Source organism: Euprymna scolopes, chromosome 29 (genome assembly GCF_053919585.1).
Source record: "Euprymna scolopes isolate OS-2025 chromosome 29, ASM5391958v1, whole genome shotgun sequence".
Classification (NCBI taxonomy): domain Eukaryota; kingdom Metazoa; phylum Mollusca; class Cephalopoda; order Sepiida; family Sepiolidae; genus Euprymna; species Euprymna scolopes.
In genome coordinates this window covers 10,572,820-10,592,933 of record NC_136510.1, presented here as the reverse complement: position 1 = coordinate 10,592,933, position 20,114 = coordinate 10,572,820, and the positions used below count along the sequence as shown (strand labels likewise).

At 34.7% G+C, this 20,114-nt stretch overlaps 1 protein-coding gene across 3 annotated transcripts in view; it reads left to right on the top strand.

The window, feature by feature from the left end:
- The window catches only part of LOC145252478 (caskin-2-like), a 969,745-nt gene that overhangs the window by 73,686 nt on the left and 875,945 nt on the right, over positions 1-20,114 (top strand). The window contains exon 2 of one of the 3 annotated variants that reach the window (XM_080111903.1): positions 12,848-12,886. The exons of the other annotated variants lie outside the window; for them this stretch is intronic. Coding sequence (XP_079968029.1) covers positions 12,848-12,886 — 39 coding nt within the window. The remainder of the gene's footprint in view (positions 1-12,847; positions 12,887-20,114) is intronic. 3 annotated transcript variants of the gene reach the window in all.

Genomic DNA, 20,114 nt, shown 5'->3' with positions numbered 1-20,114 from the left:
GAAACAGAATTAACGGGCGACGTCGTAAGCGAAATATTATCAGGTATAGCACGGCAAAGAGCATCACTTTTGTTAACTCTCTATATATAAACCAAATAAGATAGCATGCGCGCGACATTCCCGCTATGATTTATGAAGGTGTCGATGACGAAAAAGTTGCTATGGTAACCAACAGGTAACCAACAGCCAATCAGAAGAAACTGTCTTCCACGTTCCTTACTAATTCTGAGAACGTTTGACCGCCAGTAATTTTATAATTTTTTTAATGAATGAAAATTGAAAATTTTTATTTCAAAATCTAGCTGAGAAGGTCAGCTTATGAACTGTAAAAAGTGTTTGAAATTTGGTCGCAAAATGAGTGAGCGGTGAAGCTTTAAGCAGTTCTAAATGATTAAAACTAACACAAAACCATATATTCAAACATGGTATATGGTTTTATATCGTAATTTTCTTTATTGATTTCTATATAAGCTTCAATACAATTTAAGTTTTGCATTATCACGATATGTCTCTTTTAAAGAATTGATTTTCTTCTCTTCTTTTCATCCCTCATATATAATATATTAGCCTGGGTGCCTGGCGTTGCCCGGGTGTTTAGAGGTCTGTGTTTAACAAAAAAAAAAAAAAGAAAAAAAAGGTGGTAGTAGGCTGGTAGGCTCGAACCTGCTCTGCGAAGGAAGAAAAGAACGCAAAAAAGTGACGTCTTTACTGTTGCGTCCATCGCCAAACCAGAAGTGACGTAGGTTTAAATTAAGACTAGTCAATTGAAAAAAGGGGACGACTTTCAAAAATATCGGCGCGAAAAAAGCGACTCCTCCCTGTAGAAAAGTGTCCAACTTAGGGTGAAGGAATTAATGTTTTTAGCCAATTTTTCGATATTTGTCGTCCGAAGGGTCGACCTTCAAAACGATACCGATCTTGTGAAAATCCATCGCATCTGTCAAAAGTTTTAGGCATACATACATACATACATACCTACATTTAAACACAGGTGAGATATTATAGAAGATATGTAGTGTGTGTGTGTGTGTGTGTGTGTGTAGTCAGCGTTTGTTAATTGAAGCGTATTTCATTAAATACGATCGAAATTACATAAAGGTTCAAATTATTTTTATTTACTTTACATCGTGACTTATGTAAGTTCACTTCGTATCTTTTAGAAAAAAAAAACGATGAAAAGCTGGAATAGACACAAAATATCTGTTTTCTTCAATAGCGTATGCTTCGATGAACTAACAATATATTCACACCCGGTCGCGTATTTTTATTTATTTATTATTTATTTATTTATTTATTTTGCTAGACTGGGAGGATTATGTAATTGTGAAAAAACTGCATAAAGCAAAATAAATTGTTGAGACTATTTGAATAATTTCCGACGCTATTGTTAATGTTTACCTATTTTATTTATTTTTTATTATCTTATTTTTTTATTATCTTTATTTTTATTATCTTTATTTATTTATTATCTTTATTTTTATTATCTTTATTTTTTATTATCTTTATTTTTATTATCTTATTTATTTATTATCTTTATTTTTATTATCTTATTTATTTATTATCTTTATTTTTATTATCTTTATTTATTTATTATCTTTATTTTTATTATCTTATTTTTTATTATCTTTATTTTTTATTATCTTATTTTTTTATTATCTTTATTTTTATTATCTTATTTTTTTATTATCTTTATTTTTATTATCTTTATTTATTTATTATCTTTATTTTTATTATCTTTATTTTATGATCGCTTATGTTTGAATTCGTGTTTTGAAACCTGATGTAAGTCATAAATTTTTAAGTAATACTTTAAGCTCTATTTATGAGGAAGTTGAAATAGGTCTGTTGGTAGAACACTAAACTAAAGATCTCAGGATTTCGTTTTCGATTTCTAGTTATGGCATCCACTTTATTGGGAATTTGTTATTTACTACGAGCGGGGGGGGGGCAGTGCTTGTCTGGTTGTAAAATAGGGTTAAAAAGTCAGGAAACTTATTGAAGACATCACATATTCATTGGAGGTGCCTTCAATAAGTTTCCTGACTCTTTTCGTATTGGCACTTTTATTGATAGTACACACATGAAACTCTTGTCTTCGAAGTAATCTCCTCCGGCTGCAATGCACTTGTACCGTTCCAAGACCTTCTGGAAATTCCCATGGAAGTCCTCTTGTGTCAATGACCCTCATCGCAACCTCTTTCATCTCCTCAGTTGTCTCATGACGACAATCTCTAAGGTTTTCCTTGAGCTTAGGGAATAACCAAAAGTCACAGGGAGCAAGGTCTGGATTATAGTGAGGGTGAAGGAACCGTCTTGATGCCCATCTTGGTCTGAGTACCCTTGGGACAAAATTCGCAACTCTTTCACAGATAATTGTGTGTACAGTTCCCACACAGATATCAAACTGTGCACCTATTATCTCTATAGAAACACGACAGTATTTATCCATGAAATTGTTTATTTGGCCAATCAACTCTGATGTTCTGACTTTACTCCTACCACCCCTCTCATCCCTCGTAGACTCCCTGCTTTCCTTGAATCTCTTATGCCACTCAAAAACTGGTGCTCAATTCATGCGAGATGGTCCAAAAGCAGTCTGAAGCATTCCATACGTATCCCAAGTTTAAAACAGAATTTTATTGCATATCGTTCTTCTAAAGTGTCCACACGTCCAGATTACATTTTTGTAATTCACTAGCTGTGACAATCGGGCTTTAGTAGAGTGTATTCCAATTCCCGCTGTAGCTGTTCATTTGAACATGAAATTATAAAAATTAGTCAGTCATCTTATAAGATATATAGCAATAACATACTTAATTGTCAAGAGTCTACGACAATTTTAAATTCATGTACAAAAAAGTCTGGAAAATCATTGAAGGCGCTTTATATATTAATGCATGCAGATTTCATATGTATTATGACAGTTAACTCTCTATTGAATATTATATTGTACCTAATATATAGTACTGCTTTCAAAGGTTTAAGAAAATTACTTGGGTGCTGTAAACTAGAATTGAAACCAAAACAGCGCTACCGCCACATTCCCTACCGTTTCAGCTATCGACAGATAGATAAAAAAGATTTAAGATTAAACCACTTCAAGCTATGAATGAATTTGCACATGCGTAAAAGTAATAGAAATATGTCGGCAGGTTGAAATGAACATTTTGCATTTAAATTTGTAGACACATTTCTGTATGCGTTATTCATCCATCCAAACAAAGATTTTACTCGTTATAAACCATCCTTGCTATATAATTACTATTTCCTGTTAATTTCAGTGTTATGTGACCAGTAGGTTAAGAGTTTGTCGGTTAAATATTTACACAAAGACAGACATGCATCTACTGTTTTATTTGTATATAGATTAATGCAATATATTCCATTTCAAAAAGTAGTTAAGAACTTTGATGTTTTAGACAATTTCTTTAATATATTTATTACGTTTAAAGAAAGCGTGGCTGACGGAAAAGTTGTGATTGAGGAATGGACAGACGGACCAAATCTCAATTTATAAGTTTTATATATTGAAATCTATTTCGATATAAACATTGTTTTCACTTGACTATGTTCTTAAATATTTCTAATCAATTTGAATATTTTATCTGATTGAAATATTTTAAGTTGCGCCTGTTTTACAAGTATTTTAATGAAATGCGCTCTGAACTCATCGCACTTGTGCCCCACCCTTTGGCATACATACCTCTGACGAGCCCGTTTAACAAAATCCCACCTCTTCACTGTAAAGGTCCGTAGATGCCGGAAAGTCTTCTACTTTAATATCTTCTTCCCACGAACTGCTAGGTTTTGGAATTCCCTCTCTGTTACCTACTTCCCTGGCTGTACTCACATGTAGAAGTTTAAATGTAGCCTCATAGGATATGTCCTTTTCTCTTCCCAGCAACCTCTTTCTCACAGAAGAGATATTGCGAGCTTGTCTCTGCTTTATCGGTATTTTCATGGCAAATGCTCAACTGAGCTTCAATCTATGGTCCCCCCTCGCCAAACTTTCACAAGAAACACCCGTCTAGCAGAAAAGATTATCAACACTTTCCCCCACTCTTTATCTGTGCCTAAACCTAAACGTAGATTCCATGAACAAAGCTTCTTTCGTAGAATTGCACGCCTATGGAATTGTCTTCAGTTTTTCTGCTTTCCAACTGACTACAATATGGTTATCTTCAAGTCTAACGCGGTGATTCTTTTTTGGGACGCCAGCTCGCCAAAAAGTGCGCCACAGGCCAAATTTTATTCCGTCATAAAAACAACTTTTTCCAGAAACCCGCCCCCGTATTTTTATACTTTTATCTCGCGAATAAACATGAAATTATATATTAAAAACGGTGTTTATTATTTTTAATATCCAACAACAGAGTTGAAGTCAATGATTTCAATTTTAAAACAAAGCTAATTTTTTTTTTTGATAAATCTGTTTGACGTACTCATGAATTTTTTTTTTTTTTTTTTTTTTTTTTTTTTTAGAATAAAATTGAATAAAGTTTATTTTTACAAGAATGTTTAGACATTTACCTAGAAAATAAGCATAAAAATATATAGGAAAACAGCGTTTATTATTTTTAAAGAGTCCAAATTATACACCGGGTATCAAGTTGTGTTTTTTTTTTCTTCTTCTTAAACGAAACTGACTTCATACGCGGTGCAAATTTTGATTTTTTTTTTTTTTTAATTTTTTTTTTTAATAGTCACTTTCGTTTAAGAAAAAAAGGAAGTCAACTTCATACCCGATGTATAATTTGGATTTTTTTTAAATAATAAACACGGTTTTTGCCGATATATTTTTATGCTTCTTCGCTAGGTAAATGTGTAAACATTCTTGTAAAAATAAACTTTATTCAATTTTATTCTTAAAAAAAAAAAATAATTCATGAATACGCCAAACAGAGATTTATCAAAAAAATTAGTTTTGTTTTAAAATCGAAATCATTGATTTCAACTCCGTTGTTGGATATTAAAAATAATAAACGCGGTTTTCAGTATATAATTTCATCTTTTTTCGCGAGATAAAAGTCTAAAAATAAGGGGGGGGTTTTGTTTTTTGTTTTTTTTCTGTAGAAAGTTTTTATGACGTGACGTACTTTTTGGCGAGCTAGCGTCCCAAAAAAGAATCACCCAGTCTAACGTAAACAAGTTTTTGATAAGCCGTTGCATATAAGTTAACAAATTTACCGAATTTCCATTACTAACAATTACTATATTGTTCAATTTCTACTGTACACTCTTTAACCCTTATCCTCGAGTGGCCTCTTGGCCTTGAAAAGTGGTGATGCCCATGTTAAAAAAAATCATGTGAACCGACATCTCGCTCATCTCCCCTAAATATGGTCCCAAATAGTAGTGCCTTACGTTCAAGTGGCAAAATGGCTAGTTTGGAGTAAACAACTAAAGTGTGTGTGTGTGTGTGTGTTTACCGGCACACAGTAAACACACAAAAATTGTAAAAAAAATGGTAAATTTATACAAACACCGTGACAGCGAATTAACCCTAACCCTAACCCTAACCCTAACGCTGTCACGGTGTTTGTATAATAATACCAAAAAAATATCCAAAAGTGTAAAAATATCCAAATAAGCGCGAACAGTTCAATATAATTACAGAAAGAATGGCGAAGTCCACTGAACCAACCAATAAAATCGAATTCTTCGAGATAAAAATTTAGGAAAACTTATTCGTAGAAAAATTTGCGTTTAAAAAATTATTTGAAGAATGTTTGTTTGGTTCGCGGTGTTTGTATACGCAATTACAAGAATAAAAGATTTGTAGTTGCAGAAAAATTGAACCCCCCCCCCAAAAAAAAAAAATAAAAATAAAAAATAACCATTTGGATACGAATTTCCGATAAAATATGTCTGGAAGAAAGATAAACTGGTAAAAATAGAAATCAAAATATTACGAAACGAAATCAAGATGAATAAATATTATGACACGAAAGAAACCAATTTTTTTCTCTCCTCTTTTTCTACTCTTTAATCTCTCACTCCATCCTCTATCTCTATCCCACTCCATCCTCCATCTCTCTCTCACTCCATCCTCTATCTCTCTCCCTCTCTCTCTCTCACTCCATCCTCTATCTCTCTCCCTCTCTCTCTCTCTCACTCCATCCTCTATCTCTCTCCCTCTCTCTCTCTCACTCCATCCTCTATCTCTCTCCCTCTCTCTCTCTCACTCCATCCTCTATCTCTCTCCCTCTCTCTCTCTCACTCCATCCTCTATCTCTCCCTCTATCTCTCTCCCTCTCTCACTCCCTCTATCTCTCTCTCTCTCTCACTCCATCCTCTCTCTCTCTCTCTCTCTCTCTCACTCCATCCTCTATCTCTCTCTCTCACTCCATCCTCTATCTCTCTCTCTCACTCCATCCTCTATCTCTCTATCTCTCTCACTCCATCCCTCTCTCTCTCACTCCATCCTCTATCTCTCTCTCTCTCTCTCACTCCATCCTCTATCTCTCTCCCTCTCTCTCTCTCTCACTCCATTCTCTATCTCTCTCCCTCTCCCTCACTCCATCCTCTATCTCTCTCCCTCTCCCTCACTCCATCCTCTATCTCTCTCCCTCTCCCTCACTCCATCCTCTATCTCTCTCCCTCTCTCTCTCACTCCATCCTCTATCTCTCTCTCTCACTCCATCCTCTATCTCTCTCTCTCACTCCATCCTCTATCTCTCTCTCTCTCTCCGTCTTCTCTCTCCGTCTTCTCTCTCCGTCTCTCCGTCTTCTCTCTCCGTCTTCTCTCTCCGTCTTCTCTCTCCGTCTCCTCTCTCCGTCTCTCCGTCTCCTCTCTCCGTCTCCTCTCTCCGTCTCCTCTCTCCATCTCCGTCTCTCCGTCTCCGTCTCCTCTCTCCGTCTCTCCGTCTCCTCTCTCCGTCTCCTCTCTCCGTCTTCTCTCTCTCCGTCTTCGCTCTCTCTCTCTCCGTCTTCGCTCTCTCTCTCTCCGTCTTCGCTCTCTCTCTCTCCGTCTTCGCTCTCTCTCTCTCCGTCTTCTCTCTCTCTCTCCGTCTTCTCTCTCTCTCCGTCTTCTCTCTCTCCCCGTCTTCTCTCTCTCTCTCTCTCCCCGTCTTCTCTCTCTCTCTCTCCGTCTTCTCTCTCTCTCCGTCTTCTCTCTCTCTCCGTCTTCTCTCTCTCTCCGTCTTCTCTCTCTCTCCGTCTTCTCTCTCTCTCCGTCTTCTCTCTCTCTCCGTCTTCTCTCTCTCTCCGTCTTCTCTCTCTCTCCGTCTTCTCTCTCTCTCTCCGTCTTCTCTCTCTCTCTCTCTCTCTCTCCGTCCTCTCTCTCTCTCCGTCCTCTCTCTCTCTCCGTCCTCTCTCTCTCTCCGTCTTCTCTCTCTCCGTCCTCCTCCTCTCTCTCCGTCCTCCTCCTCTCTCTCCGTCCTCCCCGTCCTCCTCCTCTCTCTCCGTCCTCCCCGTACTCCCCCTCTCTCTCTCTCTCCGTACTCCCCCTCTCTCTCTCTCCCTCCTTTTCTCTCTCCCTCCTTCTCTCCCTCCTTCTCTCTCCCTCCCTCCTTCTCTCTCTCTCTTCGTCCTTTCTCTCTCTCCCCATTTTTCTTCTAGAAGTAAAAAAATCTTACATACAGTTTTGGAAAAATTCAAATGGTTACGTGAATAACACGTCTTTAGAAACAATAAAAATACTTAAATTTATTTAAAATAAATCGCGACTGAGACTAATTGAATCAGCGCTTATCGAAAATTCAAGCCCAATTATTAAACAACGCAAATGTTTCTATAATGTATCGTGAACTTCTATTAAAAGAACAGAATTTATTTTTAGACACAAGTTAACTCTCTCACCATAGAAAACATTTCCTATAATAACTAATCCATATAATCAATCAATAAATTACATAAGAAAAATGCAATCATTTCATTTCAGTTACGCATTCATGTTTGAATTATAACGGACATATTTGTTCCAAAAATATATTAACGACTATATGACGTTATAAAAAAAAAACAAAAAAAAACTTACCCTCTTTCACAACTCTATTCCCCGCCCTCCTTTTTTTTTTTTTTAATTTCCCATGATTTTTACGGTTTCTGAAATGGAACCGGGTCATAAATTTCATTACATCAAAAATATATTTTCAAATATTTGTACTGATGTTTTGTTAATTTCATTCATCCAGAGGAAGCCTCAAAATAAAGACGAAATGTTGAAAAACATGTAACGTGGTTTCTTTTTTATTTTTCGAGGTCTTTATTTCGTCAGAATACTATTTCCATTCTCTTATATATATATATATATATATATATATATATATATATATATATATATAGTGTGTGTGTGTTCTTGGGTTGAGCATAGGGAGCGAAATAACAAACTGCCAGGAGCGTATATAAAGCAATACTCTGTGCGTGACCAAATAGAGCTTAGGCACTTGCACATTGTTTAATCATTTTAATCACATACCCATCTTAGCAGCAGCAGCAGCAGCAGCAGCCAAATAGCGTATTAGAAGAACTGAGTGTCGTCGAGGCGGACGAATTCTGGCTTAAGGTAGTTACTAGCCACACTCAAGATACAGCGAAAGTCTGTCTGTGGATTACTAATATATATGCTATCCACAGACTGTTTCGCTGTATCACAGCTCTTTGGCGCGGCTAGACTAGTAACTGTTGAACTGCTATGCTATTTTGGCTGTTGCTTAGTAGGTATGTGAAATTACAATGATAAACATTGTCCAAACGCCTAAAGCTCCATTTCTTTACACGAAGAGCATTGCATTATACGCAGTTGTGGCAGTTTCTTATTTCACTCGCCAAATATATAAACGCGTGGTCGTTATACTTTAACCGTGTCGTAACATATAAAATCTCTCGGACCCACAAGTTGTCTGTAAACGTCGCAAAAGAACAAACAAATAAAAATGGGGAAAAAATAAAAATCCGATTCGATATTTTTTAAAGTGTAAACGAAATTCATTTATTCGTGGTTCTTCCAACAAAAACGCATTTCATTTTACAACGCTCTGCCATATAACGTGTGCTTTTCAAAAGTCTCTCCTTCCGCCACCTTACGCAGGTCCTCGCCCTCATGTTCACACGTCCATCTTCCCCGATTACACACTTTGCTTCTTTATTTGCTCGACCACTTGCGTTCCTTTTTTTTTCTCTCTCTTTTTTTTTCTTCTCCTCCTTCCCGTGACGTCTGCGCATGCACACCTGCTAAACTGGCATATGTGCTAAGACGGCTGCTGCTGCTAATATTTTCGCTAGTCAGCTATCCTACGGCTGCTGCTGATTTTATCGCGCGCGCCCAATACGCGCTATGTTACGCATATTTATATGCATACATAAAACTGATTTAAAGACTAATTAAAAAAACACAAATTCATTTCATCCGTTTCAGTCAAATATACTTTGCCAGAAATACAACGTATTCAAACTGCTATAAAGAATTACATTGTCGCCTACGGAATATAAATTCTCACCTCGAACAACTTTAGCAGATAGATATTTTCATTTTCAATTTCCTAAGAAAGATCGTAATAAGAACTGAAATATCAATTTTTACACGTATAATTCCCATTTTATACATAAAATAATTACCTTTTGTGTTTATCGATTTCATGTTTTGCGTGTAGGCAGAGCCCCCCCCCTCCCCGCGTTGTTTTTTTTTTTTCTGATTATCGCTCTCTAAATAAGGGAGGAAGATTTCTCACATCATTTGTAATTTTATTTTCATCCTACAGTTTACACTGAAATTCAAATCTGTATAAATAAAACGGTAGCTGTATGCATGTGCGCGTGTCTGTGTAAATACTTAACCGATAAACTCTTAAACTACTGGTAACATAACAGTGAAATTAAAATGAAATAATAATCATACACCAAGGATGGTTTATAACGAGTAAAATCTTTTTTTGGATGGATGAATAACGCATACAGAAATGTGTCAGCAAATTGAAATGCAAAATGTTCATTTCAACTTGCCGACATTTTTATTACTTTTGCGTATGCGCAAATTCATTCATAGCTTGAAGTGGTTTAATTTTAAATCTTTATCTATCTTATTTAACATTTTATTTATTTATTATTTTTAAAACAGTAATCTACGCACACGCGTGTTTCGAGTTCACTAACTCTCATCAGCGTAGCTCGACTGTTTTTTTTTTTGTTTTTTTTATATGGATCGAACTCCAGACTATGGTTACCACAGTCCGGCGCCTTAACCGTTAGGCCACGAACCCTAGATGACTTTACTGTTCATTTTTATCGCTTATATATTTACATTTGTTGTTGTTTTTCAAACGATGAATACGTTTAATATTGGCTTCGCCTCGAAGCTCGTATTTATTTAGAAAAGTCACCCATAATTTGTTTGTATGTATGTATAACATTTTATTTATTTATTTATTTATTATTTTAGTCTGGAGTTCGATCCCTAAAAAAAACAAAAAACAGTCGAGCGACGCTGATGAGAGTTAGTGAACTCGAAACACGCGTGTGCCTAGATTACTGTTTTAAAAATAATGAATGAATAAAATGTTATATATACGTCCGAACAAATTACGGGCGACTTTCTATACAAGCTTCGAGGCCCATTAACCTTATTCATCGTTTGAAAAAACAAACAAACATATATTCAATACAGAATTAGCCCTGTAATAATAAATACGAAATCTGCATGAAATCTAATAAATAAAAAGCGCTGTCTGTCTGTCTGTCTCCATATTTTCAAACTTTATCTCTTCCAAAACTAAGTCGCAGAGCTGTGCTAGGGCCCTCAAATGATTGGATGTTTTACGGGCTGTGTTTCTTAGGTCTTTAGCTGGTTTAAATAGTTTTTAAGGCGTCAAAAGGGATCCAAATTGAAGATATTGTTATACATTTTGTATATTCATCTTAGTTTATTTTAAATCAGTTCATCAGTAATCCGTGTTGGCGCACGTGTCTTTTTTTGTTTTGTTTTTTAAACATTTTTTTGAATCATTACTATATATTGGGTCCAATATAATTTATATATCTATAAAAGTGAAATTTTTCTGTGTGTGTGTGTGTGTGTGTACATTTCTCTGACAAATTAATTTGAAGAAATTTCGCTGTCAAGGGGTAAAAGTTCAACGATTTGACCTTTGAAAACTCTACCAAACTCCTCCGACAATTTTGGGTCTAAACACTTCAAATTTTAGATGTAGGTTACTTGGATATGGATCAAAGTTTTAACTTTATTTGAGCCCAAAACAAATGTTAAGAGGTCACAATTGGGGTCAAAGTTTTTTTAAAAATTGATCTTTGCGGTCTCTACCAAATTACTCAGCCAATTTCTGGTCTAAACATTTGAAATTTTACATAATGTATTCAGAGATAGGGCAAGGTTTTAATTGGTTTAGGTCGAAATTTTGAGCTGCCAAGGGGTCAAAGTTCAAAATATTTTACCTTTTCGGTCTCTAGCTAACTATTCAGCCAATTTTTGGTCTAAACATTTGAAATTTTACATAACGGGTATTCTGACATGTGGCAAGCAGTTTAATCAATTTTGGAGCAAAAATTTGGCTGTCAAAAGGTCAAAATTGAAAGAGTTGACCTTTGCAGATTCGACCAAACTCCTCTGCCAATTTTTGGTCTAAAGACTTGAAATTTTAGATGTAGGTAACTTAGACATGGGTCAAACGTTTTATTTGGATTTGAGACCAAAAGAATACATGTTGAAGTGTCAAAAAGTGATCTCTGCGGTCTTAACCAAATTATTCAGACAATGTTTTTCGTTTAAACATTTGAAATTTTACAAAAAGGGTATTCACACATAGTTATGAACAGTACATAGGGCCCGGGCAAAGCAAGGCTGAACTGCTAGTATAATAATAATTTAAAAAAATCTGCATTAATCAAAATATCATATTTAAGCGTATTTTACGACCGGACAATGCCGGGCTGCCTGCTAGTTTATATATATTTCATCAAATAAAATAGACATTTTTTATCTATTAATTTTATTTTTTTCATAAGATACTCAAAGCTTCCTTAGATTCTCTCTCCCCATATACATATATTAGTTGTACAACGCAGTAGTACTGCCAGCCTTACTCTCCTCTTCAGAAACTTACATCATATTACATTAAAAGGCTAGAGGCAGTGCAGCAACGCCATCTCAGAAGAATTATGAAAATCAGGAGGAATGATTATGTGACGAAAGTGGAAATCCTAAAAAGAGCGAATATGGACAGCAAAGAAGCAGTGATGGCAACCACACAATGCGTTGAACTGGTCATGGTGTAAGAATGGCGAATGACAGGTTTCTAAAAATGCTCCTTTATGGAGAGCTAAAAAAGAAAATGGCCATAGAAGAGAGGTTGGGCAAAAACTCTGGTACAAAAAAAAAAAAAAAAAAAGAAAACACACATAATTAAAATGCAACCTAAAGAAAATAGCCATTGATATCCCAAAATGTGTGACACAAGCAAGTGACAGAGGGAGTTGGTGTAGGGAAGGCAGTTATCAAGAATAGGAGATAGGTCGCAGCCTAACAGAAACACTTCCAGAGACACAATCGTCGCTGCTCTGCATGTGTTACCAGGAGATGAGAGCTTCAACACCGGTGGATAATACACCAAGTCCCTGCCTAAACATCTTCAGACATGAAGGCCTGCGGAGAATGGAAAATATATTTAGTGTGTGGTTAACCCTTTTTGAAATTTTCCAAATGAATTTCTGAGTTGTTTTCATTTTTTTGTCTTTTTATAGATTAAATGCGACTCTACACTGACTATTTGGATATTGAGCACTATATCATAACAAATGTAAAATGTTATATATTTTTACTATAATATATTTATATATGAAATCATTTTTCCCCTCATCTTTTTCCTCCTTAATAAGCAACCATTTTTGTCTGCAGATGATGCCAAACTAAATACATTGGAAAGAAAATCTTTAGGTAACCTTTGTCGCAATTTCTTTTGCTCTTTCTCTCTCGCTGTCATAACTGCTATTAACCATTCCTTCCATTTTTATTTCATTAACACACGTCAACCCACACGGGTTGTGGAGTCGGAAGGTCCAACTCCACGAATTCGAAAAATTCTGATTCCACAACCCCAGTAACAGTTCATGGAAACTATGTAACAAAGGATTGTACGAATCTTATTTCATATAATCTGACCGCCATCTTGCTTTTTTCAGGGGGGGGGGGGCGATTGAATTCGATCCAGGCGAATAAATAACAAAAAGAAAGGCCATTCTTCTGTTCAACACGGTTCTTACAGTAATGTGATTTGCGATTTTTAAAAAAGAAAAAAAAAAAAAAGGAAGTTTGCAAGACTTATCTCTTAACTTTTGCTGCAAGAAGTTCATTTTAAGAGCGAAATAAATCGTATGCCTGTAGTTGGGACTTCATGACCACCTTTACAAAATGATAACACTCTTAATGTGAAAAGCATTTTTTTCTTTCTTTTTCTTCTTTCTTTTCTTTTTCTTTCTTTTCTTTTTCTTTCTTTTCTTTTTCTTTCTTTTTTCCTTTTTCAAATAAGTTAATGTATTCAAAGTTTACAATACATTTATTTCTGTTACCCAAATATCGGAAAGTTAAATGTATGATTTTCTGTCAAAAGATGCCTTAATTTTGGGGGTTTATACAATGAAGTCAACAAACGAATAAAATGGTAAGAATAGCAAATATACAATAAATAAATAAATGCCACTACAAGCAATAAAAGTTACTTTTCCACCGACCTGGCTCATTTTTGTGTGTGTGTGTTTTTTAAATAGGTTTAAATGCTCTTTATTTAATTTAAGATATTTACGAGGTGTTAGCCAACAAAGATGGCCACCGACTCATGAAGAATGTCAGCGGCTATCTTTATTGGCTAATACCTCGTGAAAAGTGAATATTTCTGATGACCTAAAGAGGATTTAAAACTACTTTAAAAAAAAAAAAAAAAAAAAAAAAAAAAAGACACATAGGTAGAAAAGTAACTTTTATTTGCTATGGTAACATTTATGTATTGATATTTGATTTGTTATTTTCGTTTGCTGGTTTCATTATACAAGCCCCTGACTTTTTTTTTTCTTTTAGCAAGTGCAAAGGTGGTTATTTAGTTTCAGCTATAAATAAGTAATAAGCGTAATTTACCCTAGCAAAGAATGAGGAGGGGGGAGGGGAAATAATCTTTGTAAAAAAAAAAAAAATTAAAAAAAAATCTTTTAATAAAATAAATACTTTATATTAACAATTTTTTTAAATTAATAAATATTTATCAAGATAATTTATTTTCATATTTAAAACAAAAAATACAAAATACTTTCAATGTCATTTCCAAAGTTAAGCATAAATACCATGAATCTATAGTTTCAGATTATTTACCAAAATAAATGCTGCTTATGCACTTGTGTTACCGTGCTATTTTTTAAAATAGTATTTTTCTGTTAAATTCAAGTTTTACGATCTTTTTATATTACCGTGTTGGGTGAAAGTACAAAATAATTACAAAACATCTTCCCCCTTCTATGTTAAGATGACTTTCTAAATAAGAACGTTATTTCAGCACGGTAACAGAAAAGCACAAGTGCCAAATAAATGGGGTACTAATGCACTTATTGATCCGTGCTGAAATAATAACGTTATTATTTAAAAGGACATTCTTAACATAGGGAGGGTAGGGATTTTTTTTACCTATTCTGTACTTTAATCTTATAATTGATTAAAAAAAAGCATATAAAACTTTAATTATGATTGGAAATACGATTTAAAACTTAGCGTGTATCAGTAAGTCCACTAGCACCATAAATGGGTCTGCCATTAAATAACTGGAACAAGGGTTGATATGCCGTAAAACAAATACAATTATTGTGTAAATAAATAACTTGCTATAATAAAATAAATCACGTCATGGAATATTAGAATCGAACAGATGGTGTTGAAGGAAAAACGGGCCTTTTTTTTTGTTGTGTTTTTTCGCTTGATTTGAAATTAAACGTTTGTCTTAAGAAAACGAGAACTGCTGCATCGACTAACACTATCATGGAAAGTAAAGTTTTGTTTTCTAAACGATAAAAAATAGATTTGTGTTTCGTTTTTTTTTTTAGGATTGATAATTTGCATTCGGCCTATTGTTCTCTTTTTGGGTGTTTATACACACAACGTTCCAGCCGATATTATCTCCGATCTTCTTTAGGCGTGTCTTGTCCAACTCCACAATCTGTACGGAATTTCTAGCAGAAAACTTTATTTCATCCATAAACATAGCTTGCATTCAATCAGTTAACCATGGCCATTAAATAATGAAAAATGAAAAATTGAATCTTGGATTTACTTTCGGCAGTCACGTGACTCTCGCTTCCCTTATTTTTGTCCTTTTAGTCCTCATATTCCACGAGCGACGTTTCTGACAAAGAGGGAATAATTGCTGTTCTCTGGGTCAGAATCTATTCTCTCCTAACACTTATCGTTGGCAAGTTTTTGACCTTGAAGAAGTGTTTTTTTTTTTTTTATATCAAGTGGTTTCGTGCCTTGTCTTGAGGAATGGCGGAGGTGATGGTTCAATTCCCAATATGAGAATTAAGCAATTATCTCCCGCCCTCCTCTCCCAAGAAGACTGTCACTTAGAACTGAACGCAATTAAAAATTACTTAAAACTTCAATCCCGTCATGGCTGTCAGAATGAGAATAATCTACCTCTGTAGATTAAACAAAGGGTTCTATTTTAAATTCCTTACAGATTCACAAGTTCAACTGAAGGTCAGAAAATCACATAGGACGTTGTGAGAATACCGTCTGCGGGGGGGGGGGATAATTTTGACGGCGAAAATCATTTAATAACGTTCCTTTTCTCCACGTTAAAAAAAACGACCCTGTCCCGTATAGAGACATTGTAAATAGGAACTCTTTCTTCTTCATACCAGTTGAGAATACGTTCTCGGCAATCAGTTCAACAGCGATTGGGCCATTTCAGTTACCTTTCATCTGTCGAACTCTGACGTACATGACTTAAGTAATCCTTGCCTTCCCTTTTTGGAAAGGAGTTAGTTAACCGCTAATTGCTTGAAGTACTCCTACCGGAAGATCTCTACATACTACACAGACTATTTTTAAAGATCAACCTATTTTTCTGCTGGGGTGCTTTTTTTTTTTTTTTTCTCCTCACCTTTCGGCCTTGTGTCTCATCGTGGCAAGTATACTAATACTAACATCCAAGATAAGAACAATCATGCGAATAATACAAATGTACGGTTCTGAATTTTCGAGACGAGGATTTATTCAGTTTATTCGGATTCTTACTACCGGATCCGTGGTGCAGTGGATAGAGTACTTTGTAAAATTCAGTTATAAAACTGACATTCTTTAAGATTGGAGGTTAAATACTCCGTGCTGGGGCAACTCAAAAATACAATTGCAAAATCATGGCTGACGGAACAAGGGCGTCTTACCCCGTTGATTAAATAAAGGGTTCCGTTATAAATTCCATCCAGATTGCCAAGTTGGACAGAAAGATTCATGAGTTCAACAATATATATTTGAAGAAGGTCGGAGTTTGAATCCACCGAAATATTGTGCAAATAACATTTCAAGATGAGAACAGTAGTCCGAACAATCCAAATACAAAATATCAATCCGTATCTAAAAAAAAAAAAAAAAAAAAAAAATTCTGAAATTTCTGCAGTAGGTAATTTTTTTCTATCGATGTTAAAATGCCAGATTTATTTTTTCATTATTTAACATATTCATTTTATTTTTATTTAGCGTAGAGTACCTGACATAGACTAGACTGAATAACTATTATTTTAACATGATCGTACTAATAAACCAATTGCCAAATTGCATGGAAGTTCTTTAATCAACATCAAATTGTCCATAATCTTTTTTTGTGGGCAGAAACAGCTGTTTGTCTCCTTAATATGTAAGTAGTTGGCTTGTCGGATAGTGACGTCTCTTAGAAGAGACCAGTAAATGACCTCATTATTTTCTCTGGGATTTTATTTATTTTTCACAGCAAATACTTCTCAATAAACTGTAACATTCTCTTTCCATCTACGTAAATGTGGTGACAGCCATGAAAACACGTCTGATTATTTTAACGCTAAACTCCCAAGAGACAGAATCGATCTCGCTCTCTGCCACATACTTCCTCCCCGATTTAAGGAGCTAAAAAGATAGAAGAAAAAAAGTAAGGTTAAAAATAATAACCAATGGTAAGTGTTTGATCCACAGATTCCAACCCGGAAAACAGCAATTCTTCCCCATTTGTCAGAAACATCGCTCATGGAATGTGAGGACTAAAGAAAGAAAGAAGTTATGTTATAAGAGTTATGAGCCTATAAATATTTTAAAGCTCTCAACTCGCTTCTTCATTCCAAAATATGTAATCATCTATTTCTAATAATTCCCGACCATTGACAATCTCTTTTAAAAAAATTTTTTTTGTGTGTGTGTGTGTCACTGGATGCCAGGCATTCGTTCACTTACAAATGCATTTCAATCGAAACATCTCAAGATTCTAACTATTATTTAAGTGCAATTGTTTGTATATCTCTCTTGCACTTGGTTCATCGAGTATATTTACCAGGTAGTTTTTGAAATTTTTTTGAATCCGATTACTCTTATAATTACTGGAATGATGGAGATCTTCCTTAGATTCCAGTTTCTTTTCATGTCATACATAAGACTTTAGTATTTTGCTATCTTTTCCATCTTGGCTCTGTTTAACTCGACATCATTGAGGACACTAACTTCTAAGGTTGCTTCTTTCTCCTTATCCCATATCACTGTGTTAGGTTTAATAGCTTAGTTTTCTAGATACGTAGCTGTAAGAATTGCATAGTCATAGTGGATGGTGTATAACTTATTCCCAACTGTTGTTTCTGGTAAACATGTTCCCAGGACTTGCTGCTGCATTTGATATTAAACTTTTTGCAGATCGACCTGTAGAGATATTGACACCCTCCATTGTGTCGCATTGTATAGCAGCCGTCCCCCAACAGAACTTTACAGATGGATGTCGGGTCACTCACACCCTCTACTGTTTGTTGCACTGGTTGTCATTGCTAAGATCACTCATCTTCTTGAAAGCATTAGTCATTAAGCATTAATCTTGGACAGCCATAATAATCCTCTCATGATCAGAGTGTAGTGATCCTTTTTCGCTAGTCTAAAGAACCTTTCTAATATATATGGTCCTGGGTGAATTAACCCAGAAAATAGTTGCTACACTATTGATTGATTGCCCTATTTTTTTTTTTTTTTTTTTTTTTTTTGCAATGGAAGGTGTATTTTTGCGACTCTTTTAGTCTATATTTCCGTGGAAGGCTTGTTTTCTGATTCTGTTTTATTTTTAAGACAGTCTTGTCCAAAATGTTTGGCCTGATGAAAATTGTTCTGCTGGTTCTTGTTTCTTAATGTCGATGTATTATGAAATTTGGATTCTGTGAACTTATCAGATTGCTAGGTGATCACAATAGTGGTATGATGTTGATAGTTAATATCTGAGATACCCCATACCTCTTGCTCCTCTGGGTAAATACAGCCTAGGCAGACACTGTTTTCTGAATGCTACTCTGTACACAGTATTGGCTGAAGAGAGCTTGATATGGAGATCTAAAACAGTCCTAATTATCAGGCTTGAAACCGACGGTACCAATGACTTGTCTCATCTAACAACTTTCTGTACACAAAATACAATATATATATATATATATATATATATATATATATATATATGTTGTCGTTTATTTTGGTTTTAGCGATATGTTTTGAATGAATTCAATTATTTACAAAAGTGCATTTTTACCTAAATACGAGTTGGGAATAATTTTCCCTTTAACCTGTTTGGTACCTACACATGGGGAGCGGCATATATATTATTTTTAAAATGTAATTATCCACTGACATGTGTTTCGTCGTCTACGACTCATCAGAGTGGCTGTATCTAGCGAGATTCGAAATCGGGACCCTACAGTAATGAGCCTAAACCCCTTACCGCTGACCCATCTCGCTCGACTGTCTGGATATATCGCGATTTACTTAGATGTTGTTTTGTTTTGGTTTTAGTGATATGTTTTGAATGAATTCAATTATTTACGAAAGTGCATTTTTACCTAAATGCAAGTTGGGAATAATTTTCCCTTTAACTAATTTTGTACCCTCACATGGAGAGCGATATATATGATGAGTCGTAGCTGACGAAACACGTGTCAGTGGATGATTATATTTTAAAAATAATACAGGGTGACCCCCCCCCAAAAAAAAAAAAACGGCCTCCAACTCTAATTAGGCCCCGTTTCTTAGTGTTTTGTTCGAATGAAATGAAACTTTGGTCATAACTAATTTATTATATTCAAAACATCACATCAAAGCACTAGTGTCTTTGGTCTTTTTTCTCCGTTCTACAGCATATGTTCTAGATATACTTTCTGTGTATTTTTTGGTCACCCTGTATATATAACGCTCCTCATGTGGGGGTGCCAAATTGGTTAAAGGGAAAATTATTAGTGGATAATTATATTTTAAAAATAATATATATATATATATATATATATATATATATATATATATATATATTCAAAATGTAAGTTTACTAAGGCAATTCAACCCAGATTTTTTTTGATTTTTTTTTTTGAACAAATATTTATTTGTTTATAAATAAAACTTTTCGACGCCATCGCACCTTCTTCAGGATAGAAACAGTTTCCCCCCCCCCCTTGAAGATAAAATAAGATTTGTGCGGCCTTTTTCAATGGTGAATTTTAATTGTCCAAGCCAAGAGATACTCAGGACAAGGTCGAACGTGATATGTAATATGAAAGTTTTTTTTTTTTTTCTCTGTGATAAAAGCGTTGTTTAAATTTAAATTCAAAATGTCAACAAAAAACAAAAAAAGCTTTATATTACGCACAACTTTGGACATTTAAAAATCACCGTTTAAGAAGACCGCATGGTTCTTATTTTCCTCAGTGGCATCATGTAACGAGGAAGAAAAAGAAAGAAAAAAACTGTTTCTCTCTTGAAGAAGCCGTGATGACGTCGAAAAAAAAAAGTTTATTATACAAATATACAGTTTATTCCAGAGCTTATTTTTATTTATTTATTTTTTTTGCATTTATAATTTTAAATACAATTTCGACCATATTGTTTTCTTTTGAATGTGTGTATATATGATTGTTAAATTATGTGT